This window comes from Phaenicophaeus curvirostris, chromosome 5 (genome assembly GCF_032191515.1).
Source record: "Phaenicophaeus curvirostris isolate KB17595 chromosome 5, BPBGC_Pcur_1.0, whole genome shotgun sequence".
NCBI lineage: Eukaryota > Metazoa > Chordata > Aves > Cuculiformes > Cuculidae > Phaenicophaeus > Phaenicophaeus curvirostris.
Genome location: NC_091396.1, coordinates 42,203,791 through 42,230,125, shown reverse-complemented (window position 1 = coordinate 42,230,125; position 26,335 = coordinate 42,203,791). Strand labels below are relative to the sequence as shown.

The 26,335-nt window shown below is 41.1% G+C and overlaps 2 protein-coding genes across 4 annotated transcripts in view; one reads left to right on the top strand and one right to left on the bottom strand.

Annotated features, from left to right (window-relative positions):
• RALGAPA1 (Ral GTPase activating protein catalytic subunit alpha 1) overlaps positions 1 to 20,783 on the top strand; it is a 125,081-nt gene extending 104,298 nt beyond the window's left edge. For 2 of the 3 annotated variants that reach the window (XM_069858453.1, XM_069858454.1), the window contains 2 exons: positions 11,326 to 11,450; positions 19,962 to 20,783. In XM_069858453.1, the coding sequence (XP_069714554.1) occupies positions 11,326 to 11,450; positions 19,962 to 20,116 (280 nt within the window). In that variant the 3' untranslated portion in view covers positions 20,117 to 20,783. Of the gene's footprint in view, positions 1 to 11,325; positions 11,451 to 18,273; positions 18,389 to 19,961 lie in introns of all 3 variants that reach the window. The other variant, XM_069858451.1, reaches the window with a different exon arrangement.
• A 2,333-nt stretch (positions 20,784 to 23,116) lies between these two features.
• Positions 23,117 to 24,307, bottom strand: INSM2 (INSM transcriptional repressor 2). Its single transcript, XM_069857028.1, has one exon. It carries the CDS (start codon positions 24,305 to 24,307, stop codon positions 23,117 to 23,119), a length of 1,191 nt encoding a protein of 396 aa, XP_069713129.1.
• Between the last annotated feature and the right edge of the window lie 2,028 nt (positions 24,308 to 26,335).

Sequence of the window (26,335 nt, the reverse complement as noted above, 5' to 3'; positions counted from 1 at the left end):
ATTATCTCGTGTTGGTACTGCAGCAACCCAGCGTAAAACATTCTCTTCAACTATAAAACAAAAACAAACAAAAAAAAAAGCTGTAGTTGTATAGTTTAATAAAGTACAGATTGAAATTAATGACAAAATTTCTCATTTTATAAGTTTTCTTTGTTACTATGTAGTGCGGAATTGCAAATTAATACATGTCTTTTATGTGCAGTCTTTTTGCTGGACAATTCTTAATGTAATTTCGTATTTGGGTAATTTTACAGTTCATAGTAATGTCTTCATGAAAGGCATTTTCCTTACTGTTTCACTCAACAATGAGTATGTCTACATATGCAGAGAAAGCGTTTAAGATAGAAATGTAAGCATTTAAATGTATGAACAGTGGGCTTAAGCATTCATGCTAATTTCGGAAAGCAAAGAGCTAGTTTTGCTTCTGTATTTTTCCACTCATCAACCTTAACTACTTGAGCTAAAACTAATCTAAGACTGAGCGTCAGAGTGCAGATCAATCCCTCTCCCAAAATCAGGACTTAGTATGTGGGGCTGCAGTTCCTCCTGGCTGGTATTATACCAGGTTATTTGTGAGCTGAAGTGGTGACTGCAACACCGTAACATCTCTCATTGGCACATTTCGTGCAACATCCTTAATAAACTTGAGTTCCTTGGCCCATTGGCCCCGTGCCTCCAGCAAAGCCAGTGCTGCCAGGTAAGCAGCTGCTTGGGAGCCATTCTGTCTGCCAGCTAGCGCAGTGCTCCACAGAGGGCCTGGAGCAGGAGCAGCTGTAATGGGCTTCAAAACAATTAGCACAACATACCTTGTAGGGTCATCGATTCCCATCTTGGACACATTAGTAAGACAAATCCTCCCTGGAAGTTGGAGTAGGAGTTCTGGCTGCATAAGGGCTTCAGCACTGTCTTCTTCACTGTTTGTTTTCCCATCCGTGGCCTATTACTAAAACATGGATAAGTGGAGTATTTGTAAATATTGTCATTAGTCTTATAACCACACAGCCAATAAATTTAATGAGTAGTCTGTTACAGTGTTGAGGTATTTGTTCTTCTGATACTGCTAGCCATTTGGTCTTACTAGCTTTTAATTTCATGTTGAAATGCAGTTCAGGGTTTGTAAAACCAACAATACGTAAGTGGTACCAAAACTGAGACTTTCTACGATGTGTTTGTGTTAATATGCTCCTGCTATATTTCAAACAGATAATTCATTGAATGACCATTCTTCCTCTTACTGCAGACTAGATTATATTTAAGTCAAGATTAATGGATAGATTCTGATGTTAAAACCCAGTCTCTCAGCCTGTCATTCCCTAGGGGCATATAGTGCATTAGTTTAAGCCAATATGCTGCTTATCATAGATGCTATGACACGGTCTTAAATGACGGTTTACTGTACTTTGTTACTGCTTACTCTGGTAATAAAATCACTATTTTGTGTTCTTGATAATTACAATATTAAATAGAAACTTAATTTGATTACTGCACATTTAGATACAGATAGTTCTTAAGTAATTGTCCACTGTAAAATTTCTGATGCTTATTTTTTTCTCTCATGAGGTGTGTTCTGTCAGTGTCTAAGCTTCATACTTTTTTCAGTGCAAAGGAGTATGTTTTATCGTACACTTTTTCACTTCAATCTTGTTTTTAAGACCCTTGCATAAGATGTTTTCATTTGCCACAGTCCTTAAAATAAAATAACTTCTGGGTTGTACAGAGTTGAAGAATTCATTAAGTATTGTTAATATGAGGTTTTTTTCCCTGAAATTTGAAATTACTAGAAGTCTAAGCTTCAGTTTTGTCATTTTTGCAAATTAGTAGAATTAGAATTCATTCAATTCAGTAAGGATAAATTTTTATGTGGTTATCTTAAAGAAACACAACTTTTTAATATAGCTGGGTTTTGTATAGTTCAATTCTGGAGAATATTTATACTGCAATTAAAATTTATCTTAAGTGCATTATACTTGCACTCTATTTCTACATATCTATATAAGTACGTTTTGTAAAGGAGCTTGGTGCAGAGTGGTTACATTTTTCATTTCATGATTGAGTGTTTTAAGTGGTTAAGCATAGTCCAAATTTTATCCAATTCCAGCTTGTGTTAATGGTGCTACACTCACACTGCCTTAGCACCTGTTATGGATTTTGAGTCATCTGGCAGCCCGTGGGACTTAGATAAAGAAGTACCAGGTGTCCTGCCTGTCTCTTAATTGAAACGCAATGTAAACAATATAGACTTGGCAATATGGTTATAGGAATGGATTAAAGCCCGGCTTTGTCTGTGCTGATGAATCACAGCTTTTTATTCCTAGATGATGTTATAAATCACTGAAGAATTTGATTAGCTGTAACACCTGATGGAACAATGTAAAAATAACAATATATCAGGAATTTTCCTAGAAGGACAGTGTTGCACAATGTTAAATGTATTATGTTTTCCAATGAAAATGTAAGCATTAATTACAATTCCTTGCAGTAATTTAGCAATTTTTTAAGTGCTTACACCGTAAAAATGATAAATTCAGATAAAGTCAATGACTTTCAATATATAATGTGCTAGTAAACTAGTCAATGACTTTCAATATATAATATGCTAGTAAACTAGGCAGAAAGCAATAGCATTGACTTAGAAACACTTAGAGGCTGTAGCTTTATCTAACTTATGCTTGCCTTGTAGTACTTTGAATCATTTAACCATAGGAGCAGAGATCCTAGAAGTAGTCTCCTTTAGCTGTAAGGTTAGTACTCGTTTCAAAAAAAGCCTCTAAATGGCAAAAGCATGTGGTGTTGTAATTTGTCCAGTAACTTTTAATTTATCAGAGATTTATCGAACATTTTAGCAGTATAAAAATTAAAAGTAATTTTCAGTAAATTCATTTAAAGAATGTCACAGCTGTAAGCATTGGAAAATTGCAAGATCTGGAACGATGAGATTAATTTGTATAGATTTATCTATTATATATTCCCTTATTTTCTTCATGAAGGCATGTGCCACAGAAAGCCCTTTTGCAGTTACAACGTTCATTGAAAAATATTTTTATTCAAGGTGTTAGATATTACTTCTTATGTTTGCTTAAGTTTTACAATCTTAGTCTGTTGTTTTTCATATTTACTTTTTTTTAAATGAGATATCTACATTAATTAGTAGATTGTCACGTATGCATTACTTCTTAAAATTAGTGATTATGGATAATTAACACTGAGTCCCTTCTGCAGGTTTAAAATGTTTTCATTAAATGCAACATAAAAGTTTACCTTTAAAATATAATTTTGATTCCTCTGGGTTTTGTGCTCAGTTTTTATAAGTAAGAAAATCTCATTACATTTTATTGCAAAAATTCTGCCAGTAGTATTGAAAATATGGTTTCAGTAAAGAAAAAAAATCATCTTTAGAAGACTATAAAATTTTTAATTCTTTCACCTGTTTAATAGTGTCAAGCATAGTAATTTTTTTTCTTCTCTTTCACCTAAATAACTTGCATCCAATATGAGGAGAACAAACTGAATTCTGCTTAATGAGTCATCAGGTTGTGGCTAAATTCCAATTGCATATGGAGAAGCTGCTTTCACTTACAGCATAGCTGTGTAAACAGATGTATGGAGCAAAATATTTATATGCTGTTTTCAATATTGGCAGTATTTAAGAAACAGAAAAGAAACCAGGCTGACTTTGAGATACCAATGTGTCTTCAGTAAACAGAAGTTGCAGCCAGAAAAAAAATATCTCTTTATTTATATAGCATGCGAACTAGATGTGGAAATCACTGAAATGCAATGAACAGGGTACACCATGATGCCACTCTACAGAGTCACTTTTCAGAATATAAGAGAACGTTATTCCTCTTCGTGTGGCTGTGATCACCCACCTACATGTAAAATGCAGCTAGTTGCAGGGCTTCCAACACTGGATCAATAGCAGCTTGACTTACATCCTTAATTCTAAGAGCCAACAAAGAGTACAAATTGCTGTGACTCAGTATGAGTTCAGCTGGTTTGACAACCACTGCACAATCTCTTCTTTCAGAGTGAAGTTTCCCAGAAAAAAAAACTTCCATTTCTCTAATGTATGGGTTTTGTCCGGGCTTCCTTCAGAAGTCAAATTTTGCTATGGCTAACTTTTCCATTCTGTGAAACCTTGGTCCTAACCTGTTTTTGTTATCTTTTTGCTGGAAGCAGTCCTTCTTCACATTTTAACATCAGGAATCGTAATTTACTTGGAAATATCTGCCCAATAAAATTGATGCTTTCATCATTTTAAGTAGTTCAAACTGTAGCAATTAATTCTGTGGGGTTTGTACATCATCTCAGGCCATGGAATAAGAAACTTAAAATTTCTTATCAACATATGCCATTCACTGTACCTCTCTGTTTCTTTGTTTCCTTTGGTCTTTCATATCCTGGGCATGTTTTTGTGTGTTGACAATAATACAGATTTGGGTCGTGTCTAGAAAAGAAGTGGTGCTTCTAAATTTGCTGAGGGGGCAAATATAGTAAACAAGAGGGTGCATTTTATGTAGCTTTTCTTAAATTACTGTTAATCTCTTTCATATAAATAGTATATACATGCAATTTAGAAAAAAGCTCTTGCAGGTGTTCATCCTACAAGCAAGTATCACTGAGTGGAGGATTTTAATTTTCTAGTTAAAGATGGAGCACTGCTTTGGTTTCTGCTTGTCTAAATTATTTTCCAAATGCCTGGCTGACAAAGTCCTACCCTCCACAATCATATCAATATATATTGACTTATTAGATGATGATTTTGCTAACAGTTGGAACTACCAGGGATGCAACTGTAAATGTATTTTTGGCAGCAGTTTGTAATTTAGCCTGAAAAAGTCCATCTTGCTATTTAGAAATGCATTCTCTGGCTTTTTTTCCAAGATGTATTTCTAGGCAATCATCAGAACCCCCTCTTTTTCCTAGGATCAGAATCAAAGTATCTCAGTTACTGCATACCGTCAGTCTTGTAACTGCATATTCCAGTGTACAGTTACATTGTGATTTACTACTCAGGTGTGTACATACATGTAAATACATAAGCACGAGCAGGGAAGATTTATGAGTAAGACTTTCATGGAAGTGTTTAATTTCAATTTTTGTTCAGTTTTTCTAAATGAGAGTGACAGTGATAGAAAAATATTGATCAAAGAGCCCACATTTTTAATCTTTTCACAAAGGACATCTTTTCTTGTAATTCTGACTTCTTTTATTTTCCTAAGAAGGAGAAAAAAAAAAAAAAGTTGTGTTACCATCCTGCTGACCTGACCAGCCCATCCGTATATGTCCAGTGATGCCTGCAGCATTGTTGAGTTTACAATTTGGAACTTCATAGTTCTAGAGTGTTTTCTGACTATAGTGATCTTGATGCATTTTAAATCACCCAAACATCATTTTGAAGTCATCTACTAAAATGGAAGCTGAGACATAACATTTTATTATGGTATCTGAAGTGATAAATACTTCCTTTTGACTTTTGGAAAAGTGCGGAGTTTCTGCCTTTGGTGACTTTAGGTGCATTAGAAATGCATTCCTTTTAAGTTTTATTGAACAAATGAAATATTGATCTTTTAAAAAGATTTTTCAGACATTACAAGTATTTCTGACAGTGTTTTAGTCTATTTATGAACTGTGCATCTCTTCAGCCCTTTTTTAACTTCCTGTCATTCAGTAGGTTCCCCAGCATAATCCTTCCCTCTGGAAGGTGGTGAGAAAATCTATCTTGGTAATACATTTTCTGTATTTTTTTCCAAAAGTCTTGAGAGCACTTAGGCATAAAACTACTGTGTTGATCTGACCCAAGTTTTTCCCCATTTGCATTATAAGTGCCTGAGTCTAAAATATAGGTGATGACGATCTTCGCAAATGCCTAGTCTTGGATGCCTCTGAAGTTCACAGGTGTCTAAAGCTTTCACTGCCACTCTTCCTTGAAGATCTGCCCAGTTCATGCCTGTCTCTATCCAATGAGTAGGTAGGTATTTCTTTGCTCCTCTGACCTCTAGGACAGTGATGCTAAGAGTTTTCAAGGTATACTTGCTGGATTAGAGGTAACTCCCTACTCAATGAGAGGATAAAAAATAAATGAGAGCACAGTTCCCAGTTTTGAGGCCACATCTTCTGCCTCTAACAAAACTATTCTAACTGTCGAGACTGAGGGTGTTTTGTAGTCAGGCACACTCTGTTCAATGTTGAAATTTCATTTTGTTTCATAAAATAAAATCTCCTCTGAATCACATGGAAAGTTCATGTTCATCTATATAACCTAATGGTTATGGTGCTTTCTTTGAAGAGGAGAGTTCCTTGAATCCAGTCCCTGCTCAGGAAGGTTTTGTTATCAAATGGTCTTTGGAGCAGGCACTAGGATTTCCTCTGTAGCCCTTTTATGAATCTAGCCTTTAGGTGCTCTGGTAATAGATTAGAGAATTGTGAAATGCCCTGTCCTTAATTAAAGTCTTGGAAATTTTACTCTGTATTGAAACTGCTTTTCCTTAATTTTTTTAAGCCTCAAGTTGACATTTTAGGGTTGGTATTTATTGTCATGTAGTAAACATGCATCCACTCTTCTTTAACTGCAAAATACTACACAAATTTATTTTAATGCATATTATTCAGTTCTAAAACTGAGAGATGTGAATAAGAAGAGTGGAAAGAAAACATATACTCAGATTGACACAATAAATCTAAGGAAATGACTATGAGGAGATGAATTCAACAGAAGGACTTCAAAGATGGAAGCCGTAAAAGAGGCTAAATAGTGGAAAGTACAAGATTTTATGGCAATTGCATGGTTAAAATTACAGGAAAGGAAAAAAAGACTAAACTAGAGATGTGGGAACTGTAGCAAACAGATTTCTTCACCATATCAAAGGATGATGAACCCATGGATAAAAAATTGCCAGTGTGAAACAGTTGGTTTTGGATATAAAGGAAAAAGATGGTGGATAAAGATAGAAAGAGTGCTATTTTGTTTGTATTATTGTGGCACATACGTATCCTTAGCACAGACCCCAGTCTCATATTGAGATGGAGTACAGCATGAGACAGATGTTGTTTGTCCCCAGGAAGTAAAAAAAAAAAAAAGTATAAAACTGAAGACAACAAATGAAAGCAGATAGAAAATTCAGGGAAGTGTAAAACAATAGCAGACTGTGAATAGTTGTGTGACCTACACAGCAATGAACTTAAGTCTTACAAGGTGTCTTCCTTGTTTCTTTATTAATAAACATGATAGCAAAGGAGGGAGTTTGAGGGGGGAGGTGGTGCTAGGCATAAGAAGCCACATGGGAAAAGTACAAAAGTGCCTGTCCAAAAATGTCAGGGTGAGTGAGAGTGACTGTCTACATTAACTGACTGGAAGCAAGAGTATTTTTGATAAAATAGATTAAATGGGGATGGACTACAAAGTATCTTGCATATTTGCTAGCGAGTAGCAGACTGATGGCGATATTTGAAGAGAATGCCCTAAGCTGTGTGTTTAGAAAGTGGGCGCTGCAATGCTTCAAGTATATGTAAAAAGGAATGAAAATTCATTTGTTGAAGCCAGAGGAAAATAATACGACTGTCACTGAGATGTGAAATAAAAGCCTAAATAATTGTTCATGTAGATGGCTAGAAGTCTTAGCTTAGATTATGCAAAAATAATCTGCAAGGCATAGATGTTTTTTGCCATGGGAATCTAAAGAGAGCTTGAGTTAAAAAAGGAAGTGATACAGTCAACAGTGATGTAAAGCTATTGGGTAAAGACATGAGATGTTGTTTTCCAGACAGATTAAGCATAAGCAGGTGATCTGACAGCCAGAATTTCTGTGCTTGTTCCCAAATGCAAATCAACAGGTGTAAAAAAAATTGCATGTTCACAGTAATAATGGGAAGTACAGTATTTTCAGTACTAATAGAAATAATTTCAGATTGATAGTATAAGCAAAATGGATTATAATGCAAATGATATTTTAGCTGGAGTTTCTACAACCTGAGTGACATATAAACATCCAGTTCTTGATATTTTCTTGTACTGATTGTATTTTTCAGAACAATTATATTCTGAAACAGTATAATGCAGTCTTTAGATTTTTTTTTTGTTACACTTTTTGCAGATTATATATCTGCAAATTTTTAGCTAACAGATTTGGATGAGTGCCTGTATAGTTAATGTATGTCTTACCTTTTTATCTGTTCTCTTTCATTCCAGTTAGTGTCTTCTTTAGAAGCAGAAAGCTCACAACACTTAGTGTTTAGTCACTCTCTGTGTCATAGTCTTTCTCCATTGGTTTGTCCATGCATCCTTCCCATTTCATCTTAATTGCTGATGCCAGTGGCAACATCCACTCACAGTAAGAATACAGCTTGCATTGCCCTATTATTACTAGCCATTGAGTTTGTATGTGCCACTCAATTTGTAGGTGCTAATAACTCTTCCCTAGAGAGCAGCATTTTAAAGAAATAAATGTCTAGCCTATTAGAAGTAATGTAGAAATTAACTACCATGGGTTCATGGTTACTCTTAAAGATAGTTACAGTCAAGTACAGTGTAGAACTAGATGATCTCAGCCACAAAAGCATACAAATTTTGACTTTTAAAATGTTAGAATGTTCTCAAAGTATAAATGAATAGAAGATAAAAGTATCCCCATCTCAGCTATTCGGCCTCTAATACAGGAAAGGAGTTCTTCTGTGGACCGTGTGTCATTTCTTAGTGCAGAATGCAACAAACTTTGGACTTGGAATTCACATCAGATTTTTGTTTTGGTTTTAAGCAAGGTTCTGTTTTTAACAAGCTGCAGTGGTTCTGTGGATTGTTAGGACAAGCAGCAACCTGGCTAGCTGAATTACTTTTCTGTATGTGCACTATGTATGCATTTCAGTTAAATTTCTAGAATTGATATAAGCATGTCCTGTCCACTGTGTAATGAAAACATCATTATCCTCCACAGTCAGCATCTGTATAGAGACTTCTTTATTTGGTTAGGAGACAGGTACTTAGATTGCAGAATGTGAACATCCGTGTTATGTTCAAATCAGTAACTTTCCTTCATTTTTGCCTTATTTGTGTATAAGCTTTGGATATAATAGGATAAACTAAAAGGTTTCCTTTAGAGACCTCTGAAAGTAGAGCATTTGAAAAGAAGGTAGGTGTCTCCACCCTACTTTTTCATGAAACATTTTACCCATTCAAGGAGACTTTTAAAAACAGCTTGTTTTGATAGCAGACTGTTCTCCTGTGGGCCTTCAGCCTTTGCTTCCTGGCAGCACCTTTGGTGCGAAAAGAGAGTGATCAATTGGGAGACTATCAGTGCCAGCATGCATAGAGTGATAAGTTAACACACCACTGGGAATTTCTAGGGCCCACCAAGATACTTCACTTCTAATGTGCTAACAAGCTCATTTTTCTACCTCTTGCCTCTTCAGTTATTTTTTTTTTCTCAGAAGAGCTTAGAAGTTGAGTGCATCAGGCATAATGAAAAGCTCTGTAGGAGGGAGAAGCAATAACCCCATTTTTCCCTTTTCAGCCAAATAGAAAATTAGTTTCTGGTAATACACAAAGGCCAGTATTTTTTGTGCAAGGGGCACTGCTGTGAATCAAAGGACTCTATTAACTGCAGAAAATTCAGCAGCTGTGAATCTCCCCCAATGAAAAAAGTGCTTTTCAACAAGTTGTGAGATACATAGTATTATTTAGACTTCAACCATCAGTTTCATCCTCTACCGCTTATACATAGCCTCTTAAAAACTGCACTATATTACTTTCCTCTGTTAAGGCTCAATACTGTGTTTATCCCCCAACCTAAGAACCATTACAATGGGGATTTTATATTTTCTCTTGTCCCAGTGCTTCTATTATTGCTTCTCCATACTGAGACTTCTGCTGAGGTTCAGCTGTCTCAGGATCCAGAAAGAGTTCAGAACATGGATTTTAGAGGGAAAACTGTTTCCCAGTTTTACTATGCTATCAAGTTGTGATCTAAGGAAGTATGATGAAGATATTTATTCAGAACAAGTTGTTTTCATGTAATGCATTTTCTGTAGATTTTTTCATATTCAGACATACTGCAAAATGTACTGTAAATATATTACAGAAAAAAACTGCAGAAAAGGTTTCAGAGGATAAGTTCTGTAATTGTTAAAAGTATAGTTTTATAAAATAAGATGAAGGGTATTGTTTTCAACTTTAATTTGGGGCTGAGAACTTTATTCCTTATCATAACTGACAATAGTATCATTATTTGCTTTTAATGTTAGCACTTGTTATTTAAAAAGCTTGTTATGCCATTATGTTTAGATTGCCAGAAGAAGATTAGTATTATCCTTGTTTCACAGATGATGGAATTGAGTCAGAAAGGAAGTTTCCTCACTGTCCCTGTTACCCCAGAAAGAGAGCAGCAAATCTGAAATCAGAACCCAGAACCTTCACGAAACTAATTCTGAGTGCATTCCTCCACAGCATGCTGATTCGTTTGGGGGGTGCATAGGAAAACAGAACTATGTAAGGAGAAAATGATCTCACTGTCTACAAATAAAATATTTTTTTAAAAGTGTGCGCAAGGGAATATTTCTAATAGTTTTATGATTCTATAAGATAACTGGAGGAGATCTCCGTCATTCCATGTATTGAGTGCAGCTGGAGGACTTTGAAAGTTGTGAGAGAAAAGGTTAACTGATTTCTCAGTTCAGGAACTATACGACATGAAGTCAGCATGGTAGTTTTGCTTGATAATTGTATGTTGCTGCCTGCTGCTCTGCATTTTGACAGCCATTTCCATAGTTGCTTTCATGAACAGCAGAAATATTCTCTCTTTTTTTCTCGCTCGCTCTGTGCTAACAGCACAATCAGACCTGCTGGAACAAGAAGCCTGGAGAGGGTTCTTCAAAAGCAACAGCACTTCAAGATACTGGTCTCTTGTCAATAATATCAGAGAGGGAGATTTAAGGGAAAAGGAAGAAGTACAGTATTTTGCTGTCAGCGCCCTGCTGACACCGTATTAGCCAATATTTAAGGGTCCTGTGGATTCTTTACAAATATTCTTGCTTGTTTTAATGGCATAATTGAGGAAGTGTTTTTCCAATACTCAAATTTCTCTTGTGTATTTATCTTAACTGTATGTGAGTGTGTGTGTGTGTTTATGGATTATGGAAGTAGTTTGTTATGGAAAAGTGCAGTATAATTTATCTTGTTAATGCTAAGGTATTTTCCATGTTATACCTCTTAGAAACTTGTTATGTTTTTATATTGAATTGTGATCACAGTGCAGTGAAATCAGTTACCTAAAAGACAGTATTTAAGTTGCTGTTGTTTGAAAAAAATTGATCCTTAATTCTTGACTAATCCAGTTACGAGGAGAGAGCACGATACCTGCAGACAATTGTTCAGCATCATCTAGAGCCTACAACTTTTGAGGATTTTGCTGCTCAGGTTTTCTGTCCAGCACCTTACCACCATTTGCCCTCAGAAACAGGTAAGAAGTATAGTAAAGAATGGTTTTTATACAGTCATTTGAAATGCAGTATCCTTACTTATAAAAGCTAAAAATTCAGACCTCACACATAATTAAGAGTTGCCATTAATCTGAAAGACTATGTACATATTTAAGAACCTGGGCAAAGTTGCTTTTAAATCTTTGTTCTGTTGCCTGGCATTGTGAGCCCGTGCCTCGCTTTAAGATTTGGCTAGCTGTCAAATATATAGCAACCAGACCCTATATTTCTATGTGAATTTTATTTAATTCCCTTGTATAAAGTCTCCATAGAAGCACCGGTACTCCTTCATCCAGGCTAGTTCAAGCAGATGTATTCTTTAATCTAAGTACACCTTCCCTATAAGAAAGTTTTAAGACTTGCTACATTTTTAGAATGTAAATTTTTTACATTGGAAATTTGAGAGCCATGCAATCATCAATTTTGTTTCCAGGTTACTAGCTGCAAAGTTGGTTTTAAGGTAATTTTTTGCTTTCCAGTAAAATACCTGTTTTATAAGAGGATACTGCATTTTCAGTTACTAATTAGAAAATCAGTAAAAGAAAGTGAGTAACTCAAGGCCTTCCTGTTCTGAAATTTCTTGAACTCCTTATGATTATTTCATTATTTTATTTCCCCTCTTTTTAGATCATTAAATATCAGTTCTGTTTATCTGAAGGTAAGACAAAGTGTCCGAAAAATCCCTTTGTTCCTCTTACTTTACTAGAGCACTAAGCTTGTAACCAAATTGTATGCAAACTTTCCTTGTTCCCCTTGTTCACACTAAAAAGAATTTCACACTGATTGAGAAATGACCACTACATCTTCTTAAAGTTTTAGTTTTTTACTAACCTCAGGTCTGCATGAAGCACTAACACTGGTTCTGGGATTAAGGTAACTAATGATAGAGGCAGTTGTTGAATGAGTAACACTTGATTGTGTTGACCTTTGTTTCTCAGCATGAACAAGTAGTACTTGGATGGCAGTGGTGTGTTTTGTACCCTGTACTGTCTTTCATTGATGTTGTAAGACATTCTGCAGTGATAACATAGGAGAGAAGGAGAAGAAGAATGTGTAACACTTGAAATTCCTTGTTCAGAAACCTTTATTTAATGGTAAATAAATCAAAATGCTTCTGTGGAAAAGCTGTAAATACAAATAAAATAAATTTTGTAAGAATAAATAAATTTGGTAAGTTGTTTTCTCAAAATTTGTTTCTCAGTTGCAAAAATATGCAGAAATAAATTCTAAAATTATGCAAGAGTTGTGATAGGACTACAGAAAGAATGAACGAGAGATGTTAAAACATTGAGACTCTTTCACTTGAAAATATAAACCATAAGTAGAAATGAGGTGCAGTTTCAAAGTGTAGTAAGTGGTATAGTTACGCCAGTGCAAATAGTCAAGACCAAAGGGAAACAAAAGTACTTTAAAACTAATTAAATCAGTATAAAAAATGGTAACATAATTTAATGTATGGAAACATTTGAATAGGAAAAATCTCTTAACTAGAAACATTAAAAACAATAACAGGTACCAATAAGCAATACCTAATGCACTCAGTAAGTATTCAACACCAGGCACTTTTGAATGGCTAGTATATATTCTGTATTTTATTACACTTGTATTGGTTCTGCCTGTTCACTTTTGGAAATCGCATTCTATGCTAAATCATTCTGCCCTCTTCCTCTAGTTCATTCTTTTGAGGTAACGCAAAGCTGCCTCTCTTTATTAGTTTGGTGCACTGGAATACACTGCTTTACAGTGACAATTCTTGTATTCATTTAAAAATTATCCTAGTCGTACTTGGTGTTCTCTAACATGATCTCTAACATGATGAAAGATTCTATCAAATATAATAATTTTTCTGCAGAAATCTCATTAATAGGAGCTTGTGATGTATTTCACATTTGCGTGTATGCACGTGTGTGTTTACATACCACAAAACATGGTGTTCTGTCCCAAGGGCCACATTCTTCTTGACCTTGTGCTATGCAGTGGAACTGACCAACACATCAGTGTCAGAAGCAGCCAGGAGCTTCCTAAGACAGGTGTGTGGCACACTGCAACCCAACATCAGAAGTCAAACAACCTGTCCCCAGACCTCCCTGACTCTGAGCTTTCATTCCAGCACAGGGATGCTGGGGATGCTCTGGCAGTTCTGCCCACAGCCTAGGGGCTGACAGAACCCCGTTCGATCCAGGGCTCCTGGGCCTCTGATACTCGGCTCCCAGACAGAATGCCTGGCATAGCAGCGTACCATCTGCCTCCAAGCTGACTCTGGAGTGCACAAATTCTAAAGCCTGAGGCAGGTATAAATTAATACTGCAGTCATCTGCCAAAAAGGCTACCCTAGGGCTTGGGGTTAGCCTGGAAACCACTGGTTTCCGTAATAGCAAAGGCAGACCAGGGAGCAAAGTGGATACAGATGACCAAGAACTTTGACAGCCCATGATCCCAGGAAAGAGTCTACCAGATGGACTATGAAAAAGCAATAACCCTATGATTCCAGGGTCCCTACAACAGGCAGATTTTTTTTTTTTTTTTAAAGATTGGTGAAGAGCTCTGAATTGTGCTAGGACTGCACATAGGAGTGGTACTGGAATCCTGCCTGGGAACACATTCATCACCCACAAGATGACTCAGACAAAGTCTTGCAGGCTCCCTGACAGATGTTTCCATGTCATCTGAAAATTTCTGACCAGTTTCTAAAAATGCATCACAATTTTTTAAATACAAAATATTTAATTTCTGTCTGTGCTTTTTTTCATGAAAAATAACTGACCAGAAGGGACTAGAAAATATTTCCGCATTTTGTATATTACAGACTTGATTCTTCAGTTGGATTGTGATCTCCAAGATTACAATTGCCAAATATGTTTAATTTTTATAAAATACAATATACAATTTCTTCTTCTAAGGAAGATATGTAGAAACTATGAAGGTACCTGTCACCAGGTGTTTTAAATGTGTTGTGGTTGTGATTGTGTTGGCTGGTTTCAGCATGCCAGTTTTTTTCATTTGAGCTGTGATAATCAGAACAAATAGAGTACATGCCACTCAGTATCAAACTCTGTTTCCTCAGATTGACATTTTTTATCCAAGGCTCAGCCCTCAGCAAAAGCAGTTCCCTTCCATAGAGCAGTTGTTCTTCAATACCATGTGATTGTGGCTGCTGTGGGTTTATGTAGATACTTAGTTTGCCCTGTCAAAATAGCTGACAAGGGCACCTTCCCATGCTTAGGAACCTGATGAGCATAGTGGATGTGTGCATTTTAAAAAAAGGGGGACTTCCGTGTGCTTAATCACAGAATATCATTCAGTTGCCTCTGTATTTTCTACTTTGTGCTGACTCTGTTAAATACAGTAATTGCAAATACTCCTGTTAAATAGAGTAACTCCTGCTATACAACTATTGAGATTTCTATGACTCCAAAATAGGTTAAGGGAACAGTCAATGTTAAGCTCAATGATATTGAAGGGCTTATTGACCCCACAATGCTAAGATTCTGAGCTTTAAATTGTACAGATGTCTTGGGTTTGTCTTTTCTCTTCTTTATTTCCTCTCTTCCCACTAAAAATAGTGTAGAAAACCATATAATGAAGGGGCCTCTCTATATTAGTCATAGTATTTTCCTTGTCATAAAGGCATTAGACTTCTTCATCCCAACAATCATTCCTTCTATTTTCAAGCCTGTGTTCAAAACAATTCTGCTGCCTCACTCCCAAATTGGGGATGCCAGCTGACAGGCAGGGAAGTAGGGAATGTAGAGGTAAAGATAATTGATCCTCGGACAAGAGAAACTCAAGTTTGACAGCCTGCACCTTAATCTCTCCTGCTGCTTTTTTGCTGTGTAACTTTGAGCTGAGGATCTTTTTTTGGCCTTGTATTGCCCCTTCGCAAATGAGAATGGTGGTTCTTTTCTCATTGTAGAAGGGTCTAAGCAACACTTACTGATGGTGGTGGTTGGAGTTTGTGACTGGAAGAGAAGTTGAAATACAGAAATGAGGGCTGTATGCCTGCCTGGCAGGGCTGGGAAGAGTTTCTTATTACCCCTTTTCCAGTCGAAATGTAGGATATTTTTTTTTTCATTCCAAATCAGAGCAAAAACTCAAAACCTACTGAAATTTCTGCATTTCTGAACTATTGTGCTTAAGTTGACCACTAGGGTGGTAGTAAGATGGAGTTCCTCAGCACTCTGAGGCAGTAAATTTGGTGTGTACTGCTAGAGACCCAAATCGATCTATTTTTTACATTTGATTAAAATGGGTCTACTGAAAAACAAAGTATGATTGTCCAGTTTAAAAGCATCCTGTGTATACACACAAAGAGACAAAATATTTTAATCCTGACATTTCCTGGGTTTTGAGTGTTTGACTTTATGAATTTATTGTCTTGTGATATTTTCCTTGTGTAGTTCCTTCCATTTTTTTTGAGGCACAGAGCAAAAGAAAAATTCTGTGATACTGATTCACAGCCATGTGATTCATAACCAAAACTGTAACCTCTAGTTCCACCACCAGCTCCTGCAGACTGAGATACGGCAATAAGTGGTAGTAATGGTAAGCTGTCTTAGCTCTGCCTGAATCTTTGCTAGTGGAAATATTGGGAATTTTGCCAGTAGCTTTCACAGATACTTAGTTTACAGAGAGGCATGGGTTTAGCCAATGTTTCCAGCCAGGTTTTGAAGAGCGAGGTTCACTGGACGTGGGCTTTGCTGCTCTTTTGCCATAAATGTAATTGGTTTTGCTGTGTTCTTTCTCTCTTACCAGTTCTAGTCTCACGAATCTTTAGGCCATTCGCCATCCCTTCTTCACTGTCTCATCTTGCTTTGCAGCTGCTTTTGCAGACTTTCTCTGCATCTGCTTCTCACTTTTTCTCATTTTTCAAAATTCATGAGAGACTTACTTCCTTGACACTAGTAAGGCTCTGCTGAGCATGACGGACAACTTGGATGGATTTGGACTGGAATTTTTGAGTGGCAGAGGGCACAAGCTGTAGAAAACTGATTGCCCTCTTCCCTGGAGGTCAGGCTGAGAGGCTTAAGTATCTTAAGAGGCATCACAATTTACCAACGTGCACAAATTATATTCTCCCCTGTGGTCGTTGTCAGAGATGGCACTCAGGAAAATGTTGATCCAGATAAGGTGGATAAAGCTAGGCATACTGAGAGCAGTCTTACCGTGCAGCACTCTGTCTTAACACCAGCACCCCGTCAGGCTTCTGCTTGGTGAATTTTTCACCTCTTTGAAAGCCAGAACTGGTGAGCAAGATGAGTCATGCCAACACATGTGTTATGATACCTCTGGATTCCTTCACCTAACCTACTAACTCAGTCTGTGTGTAGTTAGGATTCTGTTTTACATTTATATGGTTCATTTTGGATTTGAATAACCAAGATATTTTTATCATAAGGTCCTAACATTTTCAAATTTCAGAAATTTCAGTTTGAAAATTTCAGAATTTCCAGGTGTTGCATTTCAACTTTGTTGATCCACCTCCTTGTTCAGAAGCAATTGAAACGGCTTTACGTTATGGCCCTGAAATATCATAGTTCATCAGGCTATGATATTTGTCCTTTGCAAAGCCTAAGAGATGAAAAATATGGATCACTTCCTGACATTTTTCAACCTCTTAAAAATCCAAGCACATCTGTTTTGTTTATTTTATAGAACTTTCTGGTTCTAGTTCAATCATCAATAAATCCTTATTTAACCCTATTTTTACATAAATATATATTTATATAATATGTTAATATTATATACAAATACTTCATTCCATAGAGAGATAAAGATAACATTTTACACTGAAGATTTTAAAGCTGTGAAAGGGAAACAAAACCTGCAAAATTTCTGTATACCGCATTTAGTATCCACATATGTGTATGTGCGTATGTATGTACATAGATAGATATATGCTTATCTGAAACCCAAAGAAATTGAGTTACCAATCAGTCTCTCGATTGCTGTCAAACTTTAAATATACTTAAAGTGCCATTATTCTTCACTTTTCTGGTGTGATATGTTCAGATGTGAAAATCACTTTACGTGACTTCTGTTCCTCAATAGCTCTGAGTCAGTTTCTTAAAAAAATGGGATTGCGTGAGTCTGTGCTCCTGTCTGCAGGAATTATAAACAAAATTGTAAGATATGACTGGAATAATACCTTAATTGAAATAACGGGGGGGGGTAGGTTTTCTTTACCAAACTGTGATAAGATTTCACACAAGGTTTTGACACTTCAGTGCAGACTAATTAGCTTAAATACTATCTTCTTTACATGATTTCAGAAGTCTCGTTTTGAGACTAGCTATAATTTTAGCATCCTTAATATTGTGAAACAGCTGGGGAGCAGAAGCCATATACCAAGTTGCCATTTGTTTTTCCTTCTCAATTGTGTGTATGTGTGTGTGTTTAACTGTTTTCACAGACTTTAAGCAAGCATTTCAGACAATGTGTAGGATTTATTTCAGTTGCTATGAATAAGGTTGCTGGATCTGGATAATGTTATAGAATTCTTTTCTTTCTCTCTCTTTTCCTTTTTTTTTTTTCTTGTAATGCATAGTTGGTAAGTATGATGCCGGATTTCAGAGCTGTTGCTTCATTGCACATAACTAACTCATCACTCTCTTTAACCTGTAGCATGAGCAGCAATTGCATAATGAAATTCGGAATTCTGTTTTCTGTGCTCATCTGTTAATACCCTTCAATCTCCGCGGTTCGTGCCTCATGTCTCACGCCTGTTATCTTTTATCTTTTATCTTTTCTTCCCCCCTCACTTCTTTCCACTCCTCCTTCCTCATCACCTCTTCATTCTCAACAAAGAAAGAAATGCTGTGATATTTCTTCTCCTTCCAAAACCTCCACTAGAAAGCATTGGCCACATCAAGGTAAAGGGCAAAGGCTTGAAACGGAAGGTCTTTCACGCTAGCTGTGAATGGTATGCTGTGCAAAACAACAACGGTTATTTTCTATTCTTTAACTTCCACCATTTGAAATGCTTTAATTCCTTGTAAAATTAGAACAAGATAGAATTTCAGAAAATGAGGGTGCATGTTTCCCTGCCTGCCTTTTTCTATAAGGCACAGTGAGTCAGGCATTATCATGCTTTTCCAGATTGTTTGGCAATGAAGTACCTAGTTCATGAGCAGAATTACTGTCACCTGCTGGGGAAAAAATAACAGCCCTTTCTCCTGCCTGTCACTTCGATGGGTTGTGTCAGTTTGAAAAAGATAGAAAGTACCACGCCGGCTCTCTGGAGCGGGCAGGTGATGGACCAGGTTGGATGGCCAGGTTGCTAAATCACTGAGGCTTATGATATGTTTTGAATGTACTCTTAGACTTCTTAGATGATGACCTAATTTGATTTTAGAGGAGTCTCTGAAAATAAATCACGATCAGTTTTGGATGGCTTTACACCCCTTATATGCGAAATGTATACTGCGAGAGGGAGATCTTCAGTTTTGATTATTGCATTTTTTAAAGAATTACCAGTACAGCGTGACGTGGAAGAAATAGCAAGTGACATTCAAGCTTACTAGAGTCAGCAGGGGTTTCGTCATTGACTTATGCAGGACTAAGCTTCTGTCCATAATTTATACAGGTCAGAAGCGATCAGTGGCGACTGAGGTAGTTCAGTTCAATCAGATTGTCAGTCTCCGCAAATGGCTAATTAAAATGCAGTTTAGTTTTGTGGAGGTGAGTTCATGGTGTTAATTCTCTGCACGTGGGAAGGAGAGCATAATTTTTATTTCATATTTTCTCCTTTTCCTTTTTTATCTCTATGGAAGAAGATTTAGAGATGGGCTGTATGTGAAGGAACAGCCGCGTCCTCTTGCAGTGAGGACTCGGGGTCCTCTGTAGCATAGCGCTGGGCTAATGAACTACATACCATTATCTCAAATTCATCTTGTTCCTTTTACAAAGAAATGTTAATGTATAGTGCATCCAGTTAGTATGATCTGTTCAAGCTTCTGCCTTGTGGGCCCTGTAGGAATTTGTGCCTTTTGAAGCACCAGCTAAAGTTGGGATGGGAGAAGATATTCTGCTTTCCTGGTTGGCCCCCGATTCACTCCACCTTTTCAGCTGCATTCCTAGAGTTCCCTTCATGTGCAACGAGCTGTTAACCTTCATATTCTCAATTAAAGACTGGTTTCCTCTGGGTTCTGGTTTGAATAACAACTCCCCGTCCCTGCAAGGGAACTGAAAATGTTTGCTCTCCCGGTTAGTGGGAGAACGTCGCCCACTTCAGTGCTGCCTCATTTCCCAAGAGTGAGGGGCTTCTGCAGTCCCAAAGCTCAGTGGTTTCTGGCATCATCATTTCTCTAGAGGTGAATTTGTGGCAGTTGCTAGCTCCATATGCAGTACCATACCCCATAGCTGGTTAAAGGCCTAGGATATGCTGTGGGAGTGACAGCAGCACTGAAATTCCTCTCTGTCCCTTGTGAATAGATTCCTGTACTGTGAGTGCGGAAGGCAGCACTGACCCGTCTGGTTCTTGCTGTCCTCTGCAGGCTTCTGCCCAGAGACTCAGCCGGGAGAAGCTCCAGCAGCAGCAACAGCACAGGTGGATGGAACAGACTTAGCCTCTCCAATGTCTCCTCGGACTAGCAAGAGCCGCATGTCCATGAAACTGCGCCGATCCTCTGGCTCAGCCAACAAGTCCTAAGAGATGCCTGCAGCTTTCTAGTGAACAGCAGTCGGCCACACTTCCTGCAGCAACGCACCGCTTTCCATTAAAGGATAATGTTTCTAATGTGTGTGTGCGTGTGCCCTGCATATCCCTGTTCTGTATGTTTTGTTTTAAACTGTGACACTGGAATTAAATATTTTTACCTTTTGGGGGTTTTTTTTATCAAACTCCAGGCTGCCTTTTTCTTTCCTTTTTTTTTTTCCTTTTTTCCTTTTTTTTTTTTTTTTAGTGCAGTTTGTCCTCTGCACCTTTTACCTTCCTGAATGATTACGAATTCTTAACAGTAGTCACTTTTAACTCTGGTTGATTTTGAGTCATTTATGGAATTGGAGACTGCAGTTTGATTACACTGTATTTATTGTGCCCCATTGCAATTTTCTCTGTAACAAAGAAAGAATATGTACAATTTGAAAATGAATGTACAATTTTAAATTGAAGTTGCATTTGTAAAGTCTCTGTCAGATGTCACAATGTTAATGCACAGGATGTGTACAGATTATTTATGTTAAGAATAAAATAGTTCAACAGCCTCTTAAGCAGTCCAAACAAAATAACTTACTCCTAGCACCAACTTTCTTCACAAAGCAATGTATCATTTCATAACTGTGCAGGTGATGCCATAATCTATGCCAGAAAAACAAAATCACTGTGCTGAAATTCTACTTATGCTTGGCTTCCAAATATTTTTATAATGTTTGCTTTTCCAAGTGGTATCAATGGTAAATGCCATCAAATTTCTCAAATGTAGGCCTTAATGACTGGGCTGCTGGGTCTAGATGTATATCCTTGTTTCCTAAATTTAAAAAAAAAAAAAAAAAGAAAAAGAAAAAGAAAGAGAGAGAGAGCACTTTCCTGATAGAAATTCATTGCTCTGATGATCTGTACTAGGGGAGAAAAGGGAACATGTTCCAGGAGCCCAGCCTGAAATGCTGACAATTCCAACCCTGTGAGTGCAGATTAGTACACATGTTCCACCCACCCAGAGATTCTTTACTACAGAAGATGAAATGCTTACATTTTGAGTCTGGCAAACAACAAAATGCTGTTAACAAAATGTAGCATGACATCGGTACTAACTGCATGTGTAAATATATCGTATGGGCAAAACCAAGAAGATAAACTATGTATTGTCATTCATGTAGTATCTACAAATTTGTAATGGTTGAAGAGAAGACATGCTATTTAATAATACAATAAAATTATTCTTACCACCTTTTGTATATTAGTCATTCACCTCAGTGATTAGGCTTTTTACTTCCATTTATAGACTCATGGTGTATTACACATGGAGCAGTTAAGTGTGATACACAGCTTAGTTTTCATTTGTATTAAGAAGTAGTACACAGGAGTTCTTAAGAGCGCTTTCCCAAACCATCGCAAGAACACTGTACTGAAAACTTTTCCCCAGATCTAATAAATACAATGCACGTAGCTCCAGTCGTAACGCAGAGCGCAGGATGTTCCCTCCTGCAGGCTGGTTGTTCGACCAGTTAATAATCATCAGGTTTCTGTGGTCCAGAGCCCTTTGTCTTTGACAACACAAGTGGGGAAAGGAGAATGACTTAAAAAAGACATAGTGACCTTCTCTAGGGCAGAACTCATTTAATGGCATAAACGGGCATTTTTACCTAAGTAGCCATTACCAACAAATGATGGAAAAATGCACAACTTCTCATATATCAGAAATAAAGCATGTTATGTTAAGAAGGAGCTGCAAGTTTAGCCTCCTTTGTCAAACAGCAAATCTTGGCTGCTTTAAGGTCATAGTATATTATTTCATTAGTCTGCGTTCTGGAACTTGAATGAGAAAGTCTGTGAAGCACATTTAGAATAAAGTACTTATCATTGCTTTCAGCCTTTTGGGTGTGACACACAAGTACATCTTTAGTTGTATGTAACAAAATATGAAAGTACAAAAAAATTATTTAGAGGATGCTATTCAAAAGATTGAAATATTTTGCATGCTCATTTCAGAGAGAGTGTTAGAACAAAGACTATGACTGGGATCTATTTGGTTCTTCACAGATCACCAGCTGACCCACTTTGCCCTACTGAATTCAAGGGAGGCGTGAGCTTTGTTTTAAATCCTTCATTGAATTTGCTTGCCCTTATTTTTGGCCCTCATCTGCTGTCACATTTGGAAACGAGCACCAATGCGTGGGGAAAAAAATTGATAAATACAGGCTGAAATGTCAGTAGCGGGTAAATTTGACAGTATTTCAAAGCTTTTGGCCAGACCGCTGTTAACGTCAGGGAATACACATCGGGGGTTGCTTTCCTAAAGGCAGGTCTTGTTAGGGAGAAGGAAGGGAGCCTGCACCTGTGCTTTAGCCACATATCAAAAGCCTGTTTCGTGTTCTACTTTCAGCTGCCCACAAAACGCGGGGCAGCCACATCAAGATGCAGCTCTCGGAGGAGAGGGGTCGCAGCCCTCTGCCTGCCCAGGGCGCAGGGCTGGCCCGGTGAGACTGAACCGCGCTTCTTGCTGTTGCCTGTGCAGCACTAAAAAGCCACGAACGGAGCAAGTTTTGAAAGGGGCAGCTGTCGGAGGTGGGCGTTCTGCTTCCCGTAGGGTCGCTAGTACAGAAACACGGAGTAACAGGAGATGCGCAATTAGCTATAGATCAACACCTTGTATTTCAATTAAGCAGACAGCACGAGTAATTTTCCGTAAGTTTTGCTAGCTATTATATGACTCGACACGGACTCAATAGGAACATTTACCTTCTCGACTACCGTAGTACGAAACACAGCAAACCAAACACCTCACCGTAACTTAAAACGTCGAAGCTCGAGGGCTATTAAAACAAGGTCGCTGGATCAGGCTCCTTTTCTCACGAAAAATAATTCCTCTCTTTCAACACGGTATGTACAGCCGCACTCCTAGCCCGAGGCTCTCGGCGCCCCGACACCCGCCCGCCCCGGGGCCTCGGCGAGGCTCCCCCCGGAATCGCTCCCGGCGACTCCGCCGCGGTCCTAGCAGCCCGGCCGCACGGGCACCTGGAGCAGCAGGACCTGCCTGCCCTCGGGCGGGTGGCACTTGCTGTGGTGCCGCGCCAGCCCCGGCGCGCTCAGGAAGGCGGCGGGGCAGAGCTTGCAGGGGAAGCCCCGGCGCTCGGCGCCCTCGGGGGCCGCGGCGGGCGGCGGCAGCAGCAGCTCCTCGCGCACGTCGTGCCACAGCCCGTGCTTGTCCCTGCCGTCCGCCGAGGGGAAGCGGGCGCCGCAGAGCTGGCAGGCGAAGGCGCGGGGCGCGCGGTCGGGCGCGTGGGTGCCCAGGTGCTTGCGCAGGTAGGCCTGGCGCCGGAACCGCTTCTGGCAGCACGGGCACGAGAACGCCTCGGCGGGCGCGGGGCCGGGCGGGGCCGGGGCGCTGTCCGCGCCGCCGCGGTGCTGACGGGGCGGCTGGGGCGCGGGGCGCCGCTCGGGGCCGTTCTCCTTGCCCGGCGCGGCGGCGGCGGCGGCGTTGGCGGCGGAGGAGGAGCCGTCGGCGCTGGGCCCGGGCCGCGGCTTGTGCCAGCGCCGGTGCGAGGCCAGGTTGGCGGGGCAGCTGAAGATCTTGTGGCACTCGGGGCAGCGGTACTCGACGCGCACGATGCGGGAGCAGCGGTGCTGGGCGAGCGCCAGCGGGTCGGCGTAGCGCTCCTTGCACAGCTGGCACACGAACTCGCCCAGCGGCGTGCGCCCCGCCGGCGGCGCCGGGCGGCCCTCGGGCGCCTCCTCCTTGATGCGCAGCCCCAGCACGGGCGAGGTGGTCACCTCGTCGGCGAAGCTCGGCTTCCGCGCCGCCTTGGCCCTCCTGGCCGGCGCCTTGGCCCGCGCTTTGCTCGGCGGGGCGCGGGGCGGCGGCGCCTCGGCGGGCGGCAGCGCGGCGGCGGGCGGGAAGGACTCGGCCGCGGCGGGGGAGCTCAGGCACCGCTCGAACGGCGCCGCCCGCGGCCCCGCCGCTCCCCAGGCGGGCGGACCCTCCGCCGGGGCCGCGCCGGGGGGACGCGCGGCGGGGCGGGCGGCGGCGCCCTCCTCCCCCTCGCCGCCGCCCTCCTCCTCCTCCTCCTCCGGCCGCCGCCCCGCGCCGGGGTCGCCCGCGGGCGCCGGGTCCCGCTCCGGGCGCCGCTCCCGGTAGGAGCCGCCGGGGCGCCGGCTGCGCTTGACGAGGAACCCGCGCGGCATGGCGGGGCGGCGGGAGCGCGGACACACCGGCCCGCCCGCCCTTTATACCCCCGCTCCCGCCCGGGCGTCATCCTCCCTCCGCCCGCGGCGGCCAATGAGGACTTGGGGCCGGGGCTCCCCGCTGCCGGGGCGGCGGCGGCGGGCGGGGGTCCCGCCGCGGGGGGGGGGGGGGGGGGGGGGGGGGGGGCGGGAGGCGCCGGAGCCGCCCGGGCGCCTCGGGAGGGAGCGAGAGCGGGGAGCCCGCCCGCCGCCCCGCCGGGGAGACGCGGCACCGGGGCGAGGTGGGGACCGCGCGCTCCGGCCGCGGCCCCGGGGAGCGAGGCTGAGGGGCGGGACGGCGGAGGAGCCGAGACCCGCCCGCCCCGGCCCCGGCCCCGCCGCGGGGGCTCGTTCGCCGCGTTCGAGACGCCGCCGGTTCGGTGAGGAACAGAGGGCGCTTCGCCGCGGGCGCCCGCAGCCCCTCCAGACCCCGCACCTCACCGGTATCTCCGGTGCGATCGCTCCCGGCCCTCCCCGCAGACCCCGAGCTGGGGTTCACTGAAAACGAGCTCGCTGAGGTCTTCACTCCATCCCTTGCCCGGGGGCACGGTCAGACTCCCCGTCTCTGTAGATCCCTTAGCGGGAGGAATGACAGAGCGCCGGCAGAAAGGGAGAACCGGGGTGTCTAGATCAGGGGCGTCCCAGAAGTGGCAAGAAAGATCTGAAGCCTTCGTGCGAGAACAGAACGTGCCCCGGCCGCTCGAAGCGCTCAACCGCTCGTCTAAGTGCTCTGATTATATTTGCTTAGAAAAGCCTTAATAATGTTTTACATTACTCTCCTATTTTCCTCCATTTTCATGGTTGCACTGAATTTTAGATGAGATTATAGGCTCTGCGAGCCAGAGACCACCCTTTGTTAGTATAAATCTCTGTGAGTGGGGCTGATGAGCCACGCTGCGGCGCAGCAAGGTCGCTCCACTGACAGACTGTGTGAATTTTGCCTCATACTTGGGTTGCCCCTTGTAACTGGGACTTCCCAGCTACGCTTCTCACCAAACAACTGCATCTCTGGTTACGGACCCACTGTTTGTGCTGTTCCTCCAAGCCACACGTAAACAGTTCTTTGGGTTTTTTCTTGTAGATGACGTTCCCATTAATGTTTCATTTTGCTTTTGTCACATTGCAAAAATAGTCTGTGGCAAGAATGTCCATCTCAGCTTCTGTGCCAAGGAGTGAGGAAGCCAAAAAACCCTTTTCCTACACAGGAGCAGCAGGAGGTAAAGCACCTGTTGGATACCAAGTGCATTGAGTGCGTTTACTGGGACTCCAAACATTTTTTCAGTAAAAGCTGTCATGGTCTGACATAGCCTAGCAGTTATGGGAAAACCCAGGGAGGGGGGAAGGTAGCTTAGAGTCTCCTTACCCTAAGTCACAGAGGTGGAACCACTGCTCCACCACTGCTGCCCCTTCTGCTGTGCCTCTCAGCTCTTTCCCATGTTTTGATGAGAGTCTGTGCCACTCCCGTGCTCCCCATCCTCCTCACAGCGCAGCCTTGTAGCCAGTTTATGATCGGATTCTGAGCTGGGACCTAAAACTGCAAACCCATCACTGGTCTTGCTGCAGCCCATGCCAGCATCCGCAGAACTTGAACAAAAACACTGGCAAAATCGCTTTGGTTCCAAACTATTGCAGCCACCTTGTGGCTCATTTGTCTCCATAAACGTATTCTTTTCCCTGGGCTGCCCCTGTCCCAGCGCTGGCTCCCACTCATAAGTCATTATTCTATAGTTACAGATTATTTTCCCTCCTTCCCCACATTCACAAGTGTGTTTAACCCTCGCTGTGACTGGCAGTGAGGGTCACTCTCAGTGTGACTGGCATTACACCTGGCAGATTCAAAACCTTCCAAACCATTACATGGATTTGTCTTCTTCCCTTCAGTTTTTACTCCATCCAAAAAGTTTATAATTAGAAAATGCAGATAGTTTAAACGGATATTTAACAAATTTTTGTGTACACACTCCCAAATCCTGTGGAAATTTGTTGGAT

Bases quoted from the DNA above. Each gene is read 5' to 3' on its own strand.
- INSM2 (XM_069857028.1), bottom strand. From the start codon at position 24,307: ATGCCGCGCGGGTTCCTCGTCAAGCGCAGCCGGCGCCCCGGCGGCTCC.